This window comes from Salvelinus namaycush, chromosome 2 (genome assembly GCF_016432855.1).
Source record: "Salvelinus namaycush isolate Seneca chromosome 2, SaNama_1.0, whole genome shotgun sequence".
NCBI classification, from domain to species: Eukaryota; Metazoa; Chordata; class Actinopteri; order Salmoniformes; family Salmonidae; genus Salvelinus; species Salvelinus namaycush.
The window spans coordinates 19,449,860-19,466,670 of NC_052308.1; the positions used below are offsets into that span (position 1 = coordinate 19,449,860).

Below are 16,811 nucleotides of genomic sequence, written 5' to 3' on the forward strand. Positions count from 1 at the left end.
GCTATTTATGAGTATCATGGAAAATGTCAATCAAACGGCATTTAGCATGCGTGTGTGTGTGTGTGTACCAGACCTGGGTTCAATTGCTAATTACTTTCACATGCATTTCGAAGTAAGTATTCCGAATAATTTTTTTGATGAAAAGACAAGTAGTTGGAAACTCATGGAAAGTATTGGCATGTATTTGAAAATACTAAAATACCCTGACTCAAATACACTCCCATGCATTTAACCCAGGTATTTGAAAATAGTATTTGAAAATACGGTCAAATAGTAGGCTATTTATATAAAATTATTAGAAAATACTTTCAAATACTTCCAATAGAAGTAGTTGATTCGGGCCACTCAAAAACACAGAATATAATAATCAAATACACATTTGGCATGCAGCTGATGTGAACTTGCTGTTCATGAAGTTATTTCACAGGAGGAGGGTTGAACATCACAGAGTGCTGATTGTGAATCTCATCCACAGTAATTAACACAGCTAACTCATAACAAACTTTGAAATACACACAAACATTTTGTTTCTCACTTAAATGATTAATTTATATTTCATATGCAGTACCAGTCAAAAGTTTGGACACACCTACTTATTCAAGGGTTTTTCTTTCTTTTTTACTATTTTCTACATTGTAGAATAATAGTGAAGACATCAAACTATGAAATAACACATATTTCATCACAACATCAATCTCCAAACATACAAATACATTTGAGTCTAACATAACACCAATAGATTATTGAATACTTACACGCAACTTAACATAATAAAAACAAAAGCAAGAAAATGTTTTACAAATCAAATTATACACAAACATAGGACATGCATGATGTCTATCTCTCTATGACACACAACAGTCACACAAAAACACACACTTCATCTCACTGTCATGAACAAACAAGCATCCTTTCTCTCCAAGAAACACACCCACACACACAGTGGCAGTCTATTGACCGGTATTTGTCACATGCTGTATGTATAGCTGGGAGCAAGTGAGAGGAGCATTCCGTGGGCCCTTTTAGCTGCGAGTGCTAGGCCAGCCAGCGTACACTCTGGTTTGTCAATCGCCTGTCAACTCCTCGCCCTGAGACATATCCTCCCGAACACAGAGGAGACTGCATAATGCTCCAAATGATGCACAAAAAAATGGCTGCTACAGCTACAAAGCTTCTGACAAGAACTGTATTAGACCTTTATCACCCCAGTCAACTAGATGAAGACACATACTACAGCTTGACAGTTAAAACACATAACATATCACTTATTGGGCTAGTGCTGACCATGGTTATTTAGTTGTAAGTATTTTGTTCTTACCTGCACCAAGACATAGAATCTCTTCTTCCATCTCTTCCACACATTTTTACCAATAGCCCATAGGTACCTAAGTAAACAAAAGCAATGGTTTAACAACTGTCCTTTCTACAGAGGCTGCTTTACAATATTCCATTTTGTGTTGCATCATTTTGTCCTGGAGAAGTGGCATGCTAAAAAAACATTTGTTTATGTTACAATTAAGCAATAAGGCCGGGGGGGGGGGGGGGGGGGGGGGGGGGGGGGGGGGGGGGGTACAGTATATGGCCAATATACAGTGGGGTGAACAAGTATTTGACACACTGCTGATTTTGCAGGTTTTCCTACTTACAAAGCATGTAGAGGTCTGTAATTTTTATCATAGGTACAATTCAACTGTGAGAGATGGAATCTAAAACAACAATCCAGAAAATCACATTGAGTTGATTGAGTTTGAATAACAGACTGGAAGCTTCAAAAAGGAGGGTGGTGCTTGGAATCATTGTTCTTCCTCTGTCAAATATGGTTACCTGTAAGGAAACACGTGCTGTCATTATTGCTTTGCACAAAAAGGGTTTCACAGGCAAGGATATTGCTGCCAGTAAGATTGCACCTAAATCAACCATTTATCGGATCATCAAGAACTTCAAGGTTCAATTGTTGTGAAGAAGGCTTCAGGGCGCCCAAGAAAGTCCAGCAAGTGCCAGGACCGTCTCCTAAAGTTGATTCAGCTGCGGGATCGGGCCACCACCAGTACAGAGCTTGCTCAGGAATGGCAGCAGGCAGGTGTGAGTGCATCTGCACGCACAGTGAGGCGAAGACTTTTGAAGGATGGCCTGGTGTCAAGAAGGGCAGCAAAGAAGCCACTTCTCTCCAGGAAAAACATCAGGGACAGACTGATATTCTGCAAAAGGTACAGGGATTGGACTGCTGAGGACTGGGGTAAAGGAATTTTCTCTGATGAATCCCCTTTACGATTGTTTGGGGCATCCGGAAAAAAGCTTTCTGGAGAAGACAATGTGAGCGCTACCATCAGTCCTGTGTCATGCCAACAGTAAAGCATCCTGAGACCATTCATGTGTGGGGTTGCTTCTCAGCCAAGGGAGTGGGCTCACTCACAATTTTGCCTAAGAACACAGCCATGAATAAAGAATGGTACCAACACATCCTATGAGAGCAACTTCTCCCAACCATCCAGGAACAGTTTGGTGACGAACAATGCCTTTTCCAGCATGATGGAGCACCTTGCCATAAGGCAAAGTTGATAACTAAGTGGCTCGGGGAACAAAACATTGATATTTTGGGTCCATGGCCAGGAAACTCCCCAGACCTTAATCCCATTGAGAACTTGTGGTCAATCATCAAGAGGCGGGTGGACAAACAAAAACCCACAAATTCTGACAAACTCCAAGCATTGATTATGCAAGAATGGGCTGCCATCAATCAGGATGTGGCCCAGAAGTTAATTGACAGCATGCCAGGGCAGATTGCAGAAGTCTTGAAAAAGAAGGGTCAACACTGCAAATATTGACTCTTTGCATCAACTTCATGTAATTGTCAATAAAAGCCTTTGACACTTATGAAATGCTTGTAATTATACTTCAGTATTCCATAGTAACACCTGACAAAATATCTAACGACACTGAGGCAGCAGACTTTGTGAAAATGTATATTTGTGTCATTCTCAAAACTTTTGGCCACGACTGTAGATGAAGGGGAGGAGACAGGTTAAAGAAGGATTTTTAAGCCTTGAGACAATTGAGACATGGATTGTGTATGTGTGCCATGCTGGGTTTTTCACGCTCAACAGTTTCCTATGTGTATCAAGAATGATCCATCACCCAAAGGACATCCAGCCAACTTGACACAACTGTGGGAAGCATTGGAGTCAACATGGGCCAGCATCCCTGTGGAACGCTTTCGACACCTTGTAGAGTCCATGCCCCGACGAATTGAGGCTGTTCTGAGGGCAAAAGGTGGGGGTTGCAACTCAATATTAGGAAGGTGTTCTTAATGTTTTTAATGTTCTTAATCAACTTGCGCAAATGGAAATTGCAAACAATAACAGAGATGCTTGTGCTTAGGTTTGCAAAGCTACCGGTAATTTACTAAAGTTACCGGAATCTTCAGAAATGTGGGTAATTAACAGAAAATCTATGGCAATCTATCGTAGCTTTGGTAATTTATAATTGAATAACTTTTTATCATTCATATAGAGTATTCATTTATTATATCTGTGTCCATATCTTTCATGAGTATAGTACATAGAACATATGGTTCAAGATTTTAAAAAACGCCTAATTAATGAAAAACGCCTGTAATAAACAATGGCATTATATTCAATTAACTCTGCAACTCTTCCAACTATTGACATTTTTCACAACTGCCACCAGTTTGTCACCAAAACATTGACAACAAATAGACTGACATAGTAAAAAAAACTTCATATGAAACACCAATGGTATTCACCAAGTGTGTGGTTTATATATAGGATAATGTTTAACAGCTCTGCCATTCAATTATTTTATTTAAAAATCTTATTTCATTAATTGTACATGTGGTAAGGTCACACGGAGGGCCAGAGATGATTACAGACACCTGTGATAATCTGAAATACCCAAAAGGGCCACTAGATGTCTTGTAATAGATTACATAAAATTCATGAAAGATACCAAAATTCTGGTAGTTTGCTGGTAAACTTTGAAAGTTTCCAGTAATATACCCTCCCTTTGCTACCCTACTTGTGCTATAGTAAAATGTCTCTACTGACCTCTAATGGTTAAAAGTTGTTACTGCTACCTTTTACTATGGCAAGGGTTTTAGCGCTAGAGCTACCTTGTTGGTTCATGGTTTTAAAGTGGGAAAATAACTGTTTTCTGATATTTACTTAATTCAGAGACGAACATGGTTTGTGGATGGGAGTGCCATAAATTCTCCTGACACATCCAGAACTCCAGCCAGTATGTGCCAGTGGACGTCCCTACATGTGGGTATGATCACTGCACTCTGGTTTGTTGAGTGCTATCAGTCTTGAGTTTGCGGAAGTCCAGAATGAGTTGTGTTGTTTCTTGTTGTGTTATGAAGAGATCAGAGCATGAAGGAGAAGGAGGGCTTTGGAAAAGAACATCTGAGGGTGAGGACCCCAGCTCTGCCTGCATCTGCCCGCTCTTCCCCCTGGTCGGGCTAGGGGTGCCCTGGCTCGCCTCCCTCTGCCTGTGTACCCTCCTGTTTAGTTTAGGGGCGTCAGTGCTTGTCGCTCTGAATAAACTAGTGCCCAAGGAGCAGCGGGCAAGGGGGCTGCCAGCAGCCTGCCAGGCAGAGGCTGGTACAGGGAGCTAAGGGACCCAATGCAGGCTACTGTAGGGCCACCCCAAGAGCAGATCAGGCCCCACAGGCCCTGTACAGGAAGCATATGGAGGAGTGAGTGAGGGAGACAGGCGGAGCGCCTCAAAGCCCAGACACTGGGTAGCACTTAGGCTTCCCCATAGAGCAGGACGTGCACACGTACAAACACAGACACACACACACACACACACAAACAATGGAGGAGACCGGAGGAGGGAGGAAGGGAGGAATGTGACGTTAACATGTCCTTATGTCTCTGAGTTGGTGCTGTCGCATCACTTCTATCACTAGCCATCAAGCTAATCACAATCATTATTTGCTATTTGATCTGGGATGAGGAGGGTGCCAAGACATTTGACTTGATATCCATTCATGACAGTCAGAGTTCTTACTCTTTTTCAATGTTCTCTAACTCAATCAATACCAGCAGGCAACATTTGAGTGGTTCTGACCTGGTTTTAAACCCCTCCTGAATTGTGTGTTTGGCCTACAGACTTCCTTTGCTATGAATCCGCCCATAGCAGCCATGCACCTGTGCAGTCTACAGAGGCTGTGATATTGAGGAGTTTGTGAGACAAGACACAATACCGAAAACGGTTCTTCTCATGAAAATGTCTCTAAAGTCTGAACAGTTTAAGCTATAAACTATTATGAAAAGCTGAGACTCTATCCTGAAAAGCATAGACCGTCACGAACGTGCACGTGTTGTCTGTTTTGCTCTACGAGGCTCACACGCCGCACAGGATACTGTATTCTCGACATAGCTCATCCTCGTGACAGTAGTCTATAAAACTCATGAATGTAACTTATGTCAAATTGTTTTTCATTTTACTTGTAGCAGGGAAAAGAAAATGGTAAAACACTTCACTGTGAGGCAAAATATGATGGCTGGACAAACGGATACATCAAATTTGTGACAAAACCAGGCTGATTTGAACTGATTGGGCTTTAACATGGTAATGTCTTACATGTTTGTAGACACTTTGTTTATGCAGTGTTTCCCCTATATTGCTACCGCTGCAAGAGATATGATTTCCTAGAGGAAACACTGTAATGCCGAGCCCAGGCAATGGAACCTGTACAGAGATGTTTCCATTTCACTCAAAATGAATGACGACTGTTTTAAATTGCTGGGGTGAAAGCAGTGAATTACTGAAAGAGAGTACTTTATTATGTAGGCTTGATAAATGCAGTAGTACAATATTTGAAAAAATCTAAAATTGTCAGATGTCAAAGTGCCAATTACACAGTAAAGTTCAATGTATGTTGAAGATAATAGTTTAAAGGTCAAGATAAAGTAAAGGTTGCCTGTTTTGGTCAGTCGATCGTCTCTGTTCTGGAAGTGTGTTATGCAGTAATGATCAGCACCACTAGATGGCAGCAAACCATTGTTTGATCTAGAGTTTCAGTGCAAAGTAACTTACCCACAGTGCTTCATGTTTTGTGGCTTGTCCATGCGGATGGCCAGTTTGATCTTCAGGTCACTGTCAGGACAGCCTTTGGACACGGACATCTTGTGCAGTTCTGACTGTTTGGGACTGTTGGGGGTCGGATGGAGCACAACCTGGAAGCACAATGGCACATCCAGTATACCTATTATACAAGTCAAGTCAAGTCATAGATAAAGCACACAGTCATGTAAGGTTGTATCAATGTATATGTCTATGTATATGTATGATAGTATCAATGTATACACCATATTCATGTCAAAGTAGCAACTGTTTTGAAAAACAAGTTTGATGCCAACTATGCCTATCTCTGGCTCCAGTCGTGTAGGCTCTTACCCTGCCCAGCTCTTTGTCCTCCAGGGCCAGTACTCCTGTGCTCTCAGTAAACAGCTTCACCTTTACGGCTGGCAGGGGGTGTGTGGTGGTGAAGTCCCCCTGGGTCCCCCAGCTGGAACACACACAAGACCACAGGGAGAGACAAGGGTTAAATAGTGACATGATATGTTTGACATGGAAAATGGTGTCTTGCTGCTCTGTTACAGATCATTTATTAATCACACATTTAATCTTTTCACAGAAGAGGGAGAAGAGAATTTAAATGTTTAAATCAACTTTATTGGATCAAGACCATACACTACAGTAGTGAGGAGAGAGCAAGAGCAAGCGAGAGAGTGTGTGTGTGTGTGTGTGTGTGTATGACAAACCCGGTGTATTCAGAAGACACATTCTGAGGAAGAGATAGCACAGGGAAACCTTGACAGCACAAGCACTATTACATAATTCCTAGATCACTCAGCATGCCTTTGGGATGCATCACAACCATCTGTGAACTAGCTCCAAGCTGTGAGGTGTTTCTGTGTGTGTCATTTCGCACTGATGGGCTGTATCTCCTTTCTATGTGGTCTTACAGTATATCTGTGAAGAATATCCCAAGTTTTACACTTAAGTCCTGTACTTACGGCAGTTACCATCTATGAAGCATTTCCCTGATGTGATGGATCCACAGTGTGAGTATTCCTTTGTAACGTTTAACTACTATACAAGAGAATAAGTCTGTAAGCGGTATATACAGTAAGTGGTATCTCTGGCACACCCAAATGAAGCAGGAGATGCAGGGTGTTTGAAAGGGGATGCTATTATAGAATGTTGTGAAAACAGTTGATTATGTGATTCAAGTCCATTGTGCCACAGGGCTATTGTTGGTAGAGAGCATATACTGTACCTATGTAACCAGCAATAACGTTATCTAACGTCATTAGCTAAGTTACACCAGAGAGGTTATTATATTCCAGTATCTCTGGATATACTCACCAACATCAGTCGTTGCACACCAAGCTAGCATTACTGTTGCAGCCTTAGGGACCGACGAACTCCAACCACCTATTCCGCATACCAGGGTCCTTCGGCAGGGCATGCAAACCATAGAAACTTTGACAGTGCAGGCATTGTCAATCCGTATAAAGGGTTTTCAGTCTGCCGTCCTTTGAACACGTTGGGGCGATGAAACAACGGAGCCCCATTAAAATGAAGGTAATTGAAGTGGACAGAGGGGCGTGGAGCAAAAGGGGGCCTGATTTATTGACATAACTGTAATCCAAACCCAACCTTCATTTACTCGTTGTGAAGCACTGAGGTTCCAAAATTATTTTAGTCAAGACTGACTTTATTACCAAAATTATGCTATTTACACTTTGTAGTCAATTTTGACACTAGAATAAATGTTTGACTCATATCGATGCCACATAGGCCGTTTCCAAAGAGATTAGTTGCTTTTTAGGGGCAGTCACTCTTTAAATGACCAAGGATAAGCAACCTAAGGGTGGGTTGCACCAACATGGATTAACTCTTAAACAGAGTTAAATCAAGGTGTGTCTATTAATCTTGTTGCACCAAATTTTAAACCTAGTTTAAATGAATCCTAGTTAAATTAAATCCTTCCTCTAATCGAAGTTTAGTTTTCACTTTAAACCTAGATTAATTTTAAACCTGTTGCTCAATAAATAAATAAAATATAAATTTAGATTGGAGATTCATTCTAAACTGCCACTTGAGGTGGTTGAACTGATAAAATGGCAGCATATCTACCGTGGAGAGACCAAAATGACAGAGTTCCTCAGAGAATAATTAGAGACAGGTTAAATCCTGTTGAATTTTATGATAATGCTGAATTTTTCAAGAAGATACCGCTTCTCCAAGGACTCTGATGCAACTGGAACAAAGGTTGGACCAACCATTAAGCATGGGAGTGATAGGAACGCGGCTGTACCCCCACTACTTCAGCTCCTGGTGGCCCTACGGTTCTACGCAACTGGATATTTTCCAGATGGTATATGGGGACATTTTTGAACTACACAATTCAGCCATATGCAGGATTGTAGTCAATGTCCTGTGCTATTACCGGTCTGAAGAATCAGTACATAAGGTTCAATCCTACAGAGAAAACAGCAGCTGGGTTTTATAGGAGAGCTAGATTCCCAGGTGTGCAAGGGTCAGTAAACTGTACACACATTCCTATTCCCAACCAGGGGGCGAGAATGGAGAGCTATTGTCACACCCTGACCAGAGTTTGCTTTGTATGTTTTATGTTTTGGTTGGTCAAGGTGTGATCTGTGTGGGCATTCTATGTTGTTTGTCTGGTTTGTCTATTTCTGTGTTTGGCCTGATATGGTTCTCAATCAGAGACAGGTGTTTTGCGTTGTCTCTGATTGGGAACCATATTTAGGTAGCCTGTTTTGTATTGTGGGTTGTGGGTTATTGTCTATGTCATTACGTTGGTTGCTTGTGTCTGCACTTTCGTTTTATAGCGTCACGTTCGTTTTGTTGTTTTGTAAGTTTGTTTAGTTGTTTTTGTCTTCGTTAAATAAATCAAGTATGTATTCATTAAACCACGCTGCGCTTTGGTCCGATCCTTACTCCTCCTCAGACAAGGAGGATTACGACGTTCGTGACAGCTATTCCGTAATCGGAAAGGTTACTGCTCCATCAACATGCAGGCTGTCTGATGACAAAGGTCAGTTCACCAACATCGTAGCTAGATAGCCAGGATCCACCCTTGACAGCAGAATCTTTGACAATAGTCATCTGTGTGCAATTCTGGAAAGGGGGGCATATGAAGGCCACCTACTAGGTGACGTGGGTACCTTAGCACTCCCCTTTTTGGAGTGTGGAGTGTGGAAAAGAGATTCCCGTGCCTACAGAGCCACTCAGGAAACCACCGCACACGGTAAACAATTCAAGCTTCTGCAAAGGACCACAGAAAACACACCTCTTTTAACAGGGACACCATCATGAAATAATAAGACACATCTGAGTCCAATAAAAGTTTTTAGGGCGGTCTCTGCCCACCCCCTACAACCACCACGTAGTTGTTTGAAGTCTCTAACAAGACCCGGATCCAGGATGTCCCGGGCAGGCATCCACGCCCACTCCTCGGGACCATAGCCCTCCCAGTCCACCAGGTACTGCAGGGTCCCTCAGACCCGACGAGCCTCCAACAGACGGCGGACCGTGTAGGCCGGGCGGCCATCCACAAGTCGAAGGGACGGAGGAGCAGGTGTGGGGGAGAGAATGGACTGGTCCTTACCAGATTGAGACGGGCGACATGAAAGGACGGACAGACCCTCATGGACCTGGGAAGCTGGAGACGATAGGTGACCAAGTCGATGCGACTCAGGATCTTGAATGGTCCTACGTAGCGAGGAGCAAGCTTCCGCGAGTCCACCTTTAAGGGAAGATCACGTGTGGACAGCCACACCCATTGACCCGGTTTGAGGAGCCGAAGAGGTCTCCGGTGCCGGTTTGCCTAATGTTTGTGTCTGGCAGAGGAGGATCACGCACTGATCCAGGTGCGGCGACATCGTCGAATAAATGCCTTGGCTGATGGCACCCCCCCCCGTTCAGGAAACAGGGAGGGAGGAACTTCTCCAGCTCATGGTTGGGCCGCTCAGTTTGCCCATTCGACTGAGGGTGGAACCCAAGGAGAGACTCACCGATGCCCCCAAGAGGGAACAGAGGCCTTCCAATACTGTGTGACAAACTGGGGCCCACGATCTGAGACAATGTCCTGGGGAAGTCTGTGTAGTCGAAAGACATGGATAATCATGAGATCAGCGGTCTCCTTCGCTGAAGGCAACTTGGAGAACCGATCGACGATAATCAGGATAGTGGTAAGCCCTTGAGATGGAGGTAACCCTGTGATAAAGTCTACAGACAGATGAGACCAGGGCCGGCTGGGGATGGGCAGAAGTGGGAGCAACCCGGCCGGTCGCTGACGTGAATACTTGCTTTGGGCACAGATGGAACAGGCCCGCAACAAAAGGATCTCACATCCTCCATCATGTTGGGCCACCAGAATTTCCGCCTCAGAAACTCCAGTGTCAAATTAACCACCGGATGCCCAGTTAATTTAGAGGAGTGTCCCCATTGTAGTACTCGGGACCAGGCTGATCGCGGAACGTAAAGTCTGTTAGTGGGTCCCCTGCCGGGGTCAGGTTCTCGGGTCTGGGCTTGTCGGACCATGGTCTCAATACTGCATATCACAGAGGCCACAAAGCTGGGGATGATGGACTCGGGGTCCCTCTCCTCGTTAGAGACATCATGTTGGCGTGACAGGGCGTCTGCCTTCTCATTCTTGGATCCCGGGTGAAAGGCTAGTGTGAAAACGAACCTGTTAAAAAACAGAGCCGACCTAGCCTGGCGAGCATTCAACCTCTTGGCTTTTGGAAAGGAGACCAAGTTCTTATGGTCCGTCCAGATCACAAAAGGATGAGGTGCCCTGTCCAACCGGTGTCTCCACCCCTCAAGAGCCCACTTAACTGCCAAGAGCTCCCGGTTGCCTACATCGTAGTTGCGTTCCGCTGGCAAGAACCGCTTGGAGAGAAAGGCTCATGGGTGCAGTTTCTTGTTCTTCTCGTTCCGCTGTGAAAGGGCCGCCACTGCTCTGAGGCATGCACCTCCACCACAAAGAGATGAGTCGGATCAGGATGAACGAGGATGGTCCAGAGATGAAAAGTCCCTTCAGCTCCATGAATGCCCTGTCAGCCTCGTGGGTCCAGCAAAAATAGGTCTGGGACTTGCGGGTTAGGACCATGAGAGGCGCTGCGACCGCACAAAAGTTGACTATAAAACGCTTGTAAAAATTGGCAAACCCAAGGAACTGCTGGTCCTGCTTGAGTGAGGTTGGACGGGGCCAGTCAGCGACCGCCTCAATCTTTACGTGGTCCATTTGGATGCCTGCCTTCTTGTGACCCAGGAAGGAAACCTGGGATACGTGGAACTCACACTTCTCTATCTTGACATATAGTTGACTCTGCAGGAAGCGTCTCAGGACTTGGCAGACATGCAGTATGTGTTCCGGAAGGGTTTTGGAGAAGATCAAGATGTCGTCGAGTGAAACAAAGACAAACCAATTCAACATATTCCTCGGGTGTCAGTGATCAATGCTTGAAAGTGCCGGTGAGTTCGATAATCCGAAGGGCATAACTAAATACTCAGTGGCCACTCGGGGTGTTAATAGCAGTATTCCACTCATCTCCTTCCCTGATTCTCACCAGATTGGAAGCAAAGCGGAGGTCCTGTCTGGTGAAGAATTGGGCCCCTAGGAGCAACTCCAATGTGGAGAACATCAGGGGTAGGGGGTAACGATTCTTGATCATTCAGGATCAGCCCTCTGTAGTTGATGCAGGAACACAGCCCCCCATCCTTCTTACCCATGAAGAAGAAATCTGCACCAGCAAAGGATGTAGAGGGGCAAATGAAACCTGCCTCCAGTGACTCCCGGATGTAATTGTCCATGACCGCTGCTTCAGATAGAGGATAGAGTACAGACGATCCTGGGGAGGTGTGGTGCCGGGTAGGAGTTCTATGGCACAGTCGTAAAGATGATGAGGGGGAAGGGTGGCAGCCTGCCTCTTACTGAAGGCCTCTCGGAGGTCGAAATAATCGGGAGGGAAAGCGGAAAAGTCTTGATCTTCAAGGAATGTGGGAGGACACAGCGAGGCTCTTGGTGGGGGTCTTAGACATTTTGTCTGGCAGTCCTTACCCCAGTCTAGTAGGTATCCTGTGGACCAGGAAACTAGTGGGTTATGTGGCGCTAGTCAGGGGTACCCTAGGATAAGGTGGTTCTCGGGAGCAGGGATCAACAGAAAACAGAGTCTCAGAGTGGTTCCCCCCCACCTGACCGGAGCCAATGGGGCGTCCATCGAGAGCTTGAATCTGCAGAGGGATGGGACATTTCACGCAGGGGATCTGTAACTCTGGCAAAGTCTTGATCAATGAAATTATCCACGGCCCCAGAGTCCACAAAGGCTTGAATCTGGTGCTGATGTTTGTCCCAGTGGAGAGTTGCGGATAGTAACAGACGGTGACTGGGTAGCCGGGAGGTAACTGCACAGCTTGTCAGGGTCTCCCCCAGGCCTGGCGAGCCCTGACGTTTCCCGTCAGCTCTGGGCAGGTAGCACGGAGATGGCCGAGACCTACGCCGTAGAGGCAGCAGCCTTCGCGCATTCGCCTGTCACACTCCTGTGGCATGAGATGTGTGCAACCCAGCTACATGGGATCCTTCATGATCGCTCGGTGGGCTTGGAGTGCTCAGGAAACCAGAATGCTGGAGTGGTGTCAAGAGGGCGCTGTTGCACCCGTTTCCGGATACATTTGTTGCCAGGGTTATCAGGGACCCAGTTCCAGAGCGGCCAGTTCATCTTTGATGGAGTTAGACAGACCCTGTTGGAAAGCGGTAACCAGTGCCTCTGTATTCCGCCCACTCTCGGCGGCGAGGGTGCGGAAGACTTGTCGCAGCTCGGCAGTGAAGGCTACTATGGATCTCAAAGATGGTGGCTGCTGTTCCAACACCACCGTTGCCCACGCCAGGGCCTTGCCCGAGAGAAGAGAGATGATGTAGGCGGTCATAGCCCAATCGGTGTGGAACGAGGAGGACTGTAGCTCGAACATCAGAGAACACTGAATGAGTAAGCCCTTGCATCCTCCTGGGTGGCCGTCATACCGCTCGGGGGCTGGGATCTTGGGTTCCCGGAGGAACCACGACAATGTCTGTAGCACTGAGCGATGAGACCTGGGCATTGGTTCCTTCTGGGTTGGGGGCGTGCTGTGGTGGGAGGAACTCAGCAAGTGCCCGAAGGGTCCCGGAGATTTGGGAGAGCTGTTCTTGCTGCCGTCCTAACAGTGCTCCTTGTTGGGCTACCACATTACGGATCTGGGTGATCTCTGCTGGGTCCATGTTGTGGCAGAAGCTTACTGTGACATGGTAAGGTTGGACCCAGGTGCAGAGAAGAGACCAGATGAGGAATCAGTGGTTAAGGATAAACATAATACTTTACTGAGATACGGTAGCCGCAAGACCACAGTACACTTGAAAAAAAAAAAAAACATGAAGTCTCGAAAACTCACTCAGGAAACGAATGCACACGGTAAACAATTCAAGCTTCCGCAAAGGACCACAGAAAACACACCTCTTAACAGGGACACAATAAAGTCCAATAAAAGTATCTGGTGCCAGGAGGAACCATGACAACAGGTAGGGCTCCGCACGAAGATGGACACTACACTGACAATCATTATTGCAGTGGCAGTTTTGTATAACTTTGGCAGGAGACTGAGGAGGACCTACCTGAGGAGAATGAAGAAGATACCCAGGTGCAACATGCTGCCAATGCAAATGGGAATTCTGTGAAGAGAACCTTGATTGAGAACCATTTTGCAGCCTAAAGTGTGTATAATCTAACATTGGTAACATGTAAAAAGCAATATTATATAGATAGACATGTACAATTCCTAATTAGGAACCTTCCTAATCTGTATTAAAATCTATTACTAAAATGTTGTTATTCTCAATATCATACAGGGTGGAACTGGAAGCACCAGAACACAAGTGTTGGGACAAGACTGGAGGACACCAAATTGCTTGTTTTAATAAAAAATTGCTTAAATAAACAAAAAGATCTGCATTCTTTACACAGTGGGCATTTGTTTCCCTGAAGGAGTTTCTGTTTCTGAATTTTCTGTAGCTTTTTGTAAATTCATGACCTCAATCTGCAGTACTGTAGATTTTTCTCTCTCTCCAGCTCCAAAACATCAACATGAACTTGGTTCATGTCAGTTCTGCGGCGTTTGCTTGGCCTGTCTGGTGTTTTTGCTGCTGGCGCAAGATCCAGGCACTGCCGTTTCTCCACGGCACAGTGGTTTATAAACCAGCTAGCTACATTAGCTAACTTTAGCTAACAAATTCGTTTTCTGTCTAGTACTGGCAAATTACAGATGTTATTTACTTTAAGCAGAGCAGCTCATAGATCACTGCACCTGTACATAGCCCACCTGTAATTAGCCCATCCAACTACCTCATCCCCATACTGTTATCTATTTAATTTATTTTGCTCCTTTGCACCCCAGTATCTCTACTTGTACACTCATCTTCTGCACATCTATCACTCCAGTCTCTAATTGTTACATTGTAATTATTTCGCCACTATGGCTTATTTATTTCCTTACCTCCGTTATCCTACCTCATTTGCACACACTGTATATATACTTTTTCTATTGTATTATTGTTTGTTTATCCCATGTGTAACTATGTTGTTGTTTGTGTCGCACTGCTTTGCTCCATCTTGGCCAGGTCGCAGTTGTAAATGAGAACTTGTTCTCAACTAGCCTACCTGGTTAAATAAAGGTGAAATAAAAATAAATCAATTCAAATCAGCCAACCCATGAGAACCTTTCACAATGGAGTTGCAGTAGTTCTACCATTACATTGTTATTATTTTATCAAGGAACAGCAACTTCGTGGCCTAAATTGTCAAGTAGGCTAGATACAGTTGAAGTCGGAATTAGGTTAGGTTGGAGTCATTAAAACTAGTTTTTCAACCACTCCACAAATTTATTGTTAACAAACTATAGTTTTGGCAAGTCGATTATTACATCTACTTTGTGCATGACAAGTCATTTTTCCAATAATTGCTTACAGACAGATTATTTCACTTATAATTCACTGTATCACAATTCCAGTGGGTCAGAAGTTTACATACACTAAGTTGACAGCGCCTTTAAACAGCTTCCAGAAAATGTCATGGCTTTAGAAACTTCTGATAGGCGAATTAACATAATCTGAGTCGATTGGAGGTGTACTTGTGGATGTATTTCAAGGCCTACCTTCAAACTCAGTGCCTCTTTTCTTGACATCATGGGAAAATCAAAAGAAAACAGCCAAGACCTCAGAAAAAAAATTGGCGACCACGAGTCTGGTTCATCCTTGGGAGCAATTTCCAAATGCCTGAAGGTACCACGTTCATCTGTACAAACAATAGTACGCAAGTATAAACACCATGGGACCACGCAGCCGTCATACCGCTCAGGAAGGAGACACGTTCTGTCTCCTAAAGATGAACGTACTTTGGTGCAAAAAGTGCAAATCAATCCCATAACAACAGCAAAGGACCTTGTGAAGATGCTGGAGGAAACAGGTACAAAAGTATCTATATCCACAGTAAAACAAGTCCTTTATCGACATAATCTGAAAGGCTGCTCAGCAAGGAAGAAGCCACTGCTACAAAACCGCAATACAAAAGCCAGACTACAGTTTGCAACTGACCATGGGGACAAAGATTGTACTTTTTGGAGAAATGTCCTCTGGTCTCATGAAGCAAAAATATAATTGTTTGGCCATAATGACCATCTTTATGTTTGGAGGAAAAAGGGGGAGGCTTGGAAGCCGAAGAATACCATCCCAACCGTGAAGCGCTGGGGTGGCAGCATCATGTTGTGGGGTTGCTTTGCTGCAGGAGGGACTGGTGCACTTCACAAATTAGATTGCATCACGAGAAATAAAAATTATGTGGATATATTGAAGCAACATCTCAAGACATCAGTCAGGAAGTTAAAGCTTGGTCGCAAATGGGTCTTACAAATGGACAATAACCCCAAGCATACTTCCAAAGTTGTGGCAAAATGGCTTAAGGACAACAAAGTCAAGGTATTGGAGTGGCTATCACAAAGCCCTGACCTCAATCCTATAGAAAATGTGTGGACAGAACTGAAAAAGCGTGTGCGAGCAAGGAGGCCTCCAAACCTGACTCAGTTACACCAGCTCTGTCAGGAGGAATGGGCCTAAATTCACCCAATTTATTGTGGGAAGCTTGTGGAAGGCTACCCGAAAAGTTTGACCCAAGTTAAACAATTTCAAGGCAATGCTACCAAATACGAATTGAGTGTATGTCAACTTCTGACCCACTGGGAATGTTGAAATAAAACCTTCTCTCTACTATTATTCTGAAATGTCAGATTCTTAAAATAAAGTGGTGATCCTAACTGACCTAAGACAGGGATTTTTTACTAGGAATATATGTCAGGAATTGTGAAAAACTGAGTTTAAATGTATTTGGCTAAGGTGTATGTAAACTTCCGACTTCAACTGTACTTCATTTCAACTCACGAAATGCCTCATATATTGGTGTAACATGTCACGAATCATAGTTTAAAACCGCTAATCATAGATTTACTGATAAAGACTTAAAATTATGTGGTGCAACACATTCCTGATGAATTATAAATCTAGTTTCACAAAACCTAGATCAGCTTTAATCCTAGGTTATTTTAAACCATGTTGGTGCAACCCACCCTTTGACTCTGGATGGTTCAGCTGAGATGGAAAATGACAATCATTGAACAGAGTTGGTGTCCAATTAATCATACTTCATTCCACCATACCACATACTAAC

At 44.3% G+C, this 16,811-nt stretch overlaps 1 protein-coding gene across 9 annotated transcripts in view; it reads right to left on the bottom strand.

Moving 5' to 3' along the window:
* LOC120059848 (calcium-dependent secretion activator 1-like) overlaps positions 1–16,811 on the bottom strand; it is a 155,164-nt gene that overhangs the window by 80,653 nt on the left and 57,700 nt on the right. For all 9 annotated transcript variants that reach the window (XM_039008957.1, XM_039008934.1, XM_039008943.1 and 6 more), the window contains exons 7-9: positions 6,424–6,535; positions 6,064–6,203; positions 1,319–1,385 (exon numbers count right to left, since the gene is read on the bottom strand). In XM_039008957.1, the coding sequence (XP_038864885.1) occupies positions 1,319–1,385; positions 6,064–6,203; positions 6,424–6,535 (319 nt within the window). The remainder of the gene's footprint in view (positions 1–1,318; positions 1,386–6,063; positions 6,204–6,423; positions 6,536–16,811) is intronic.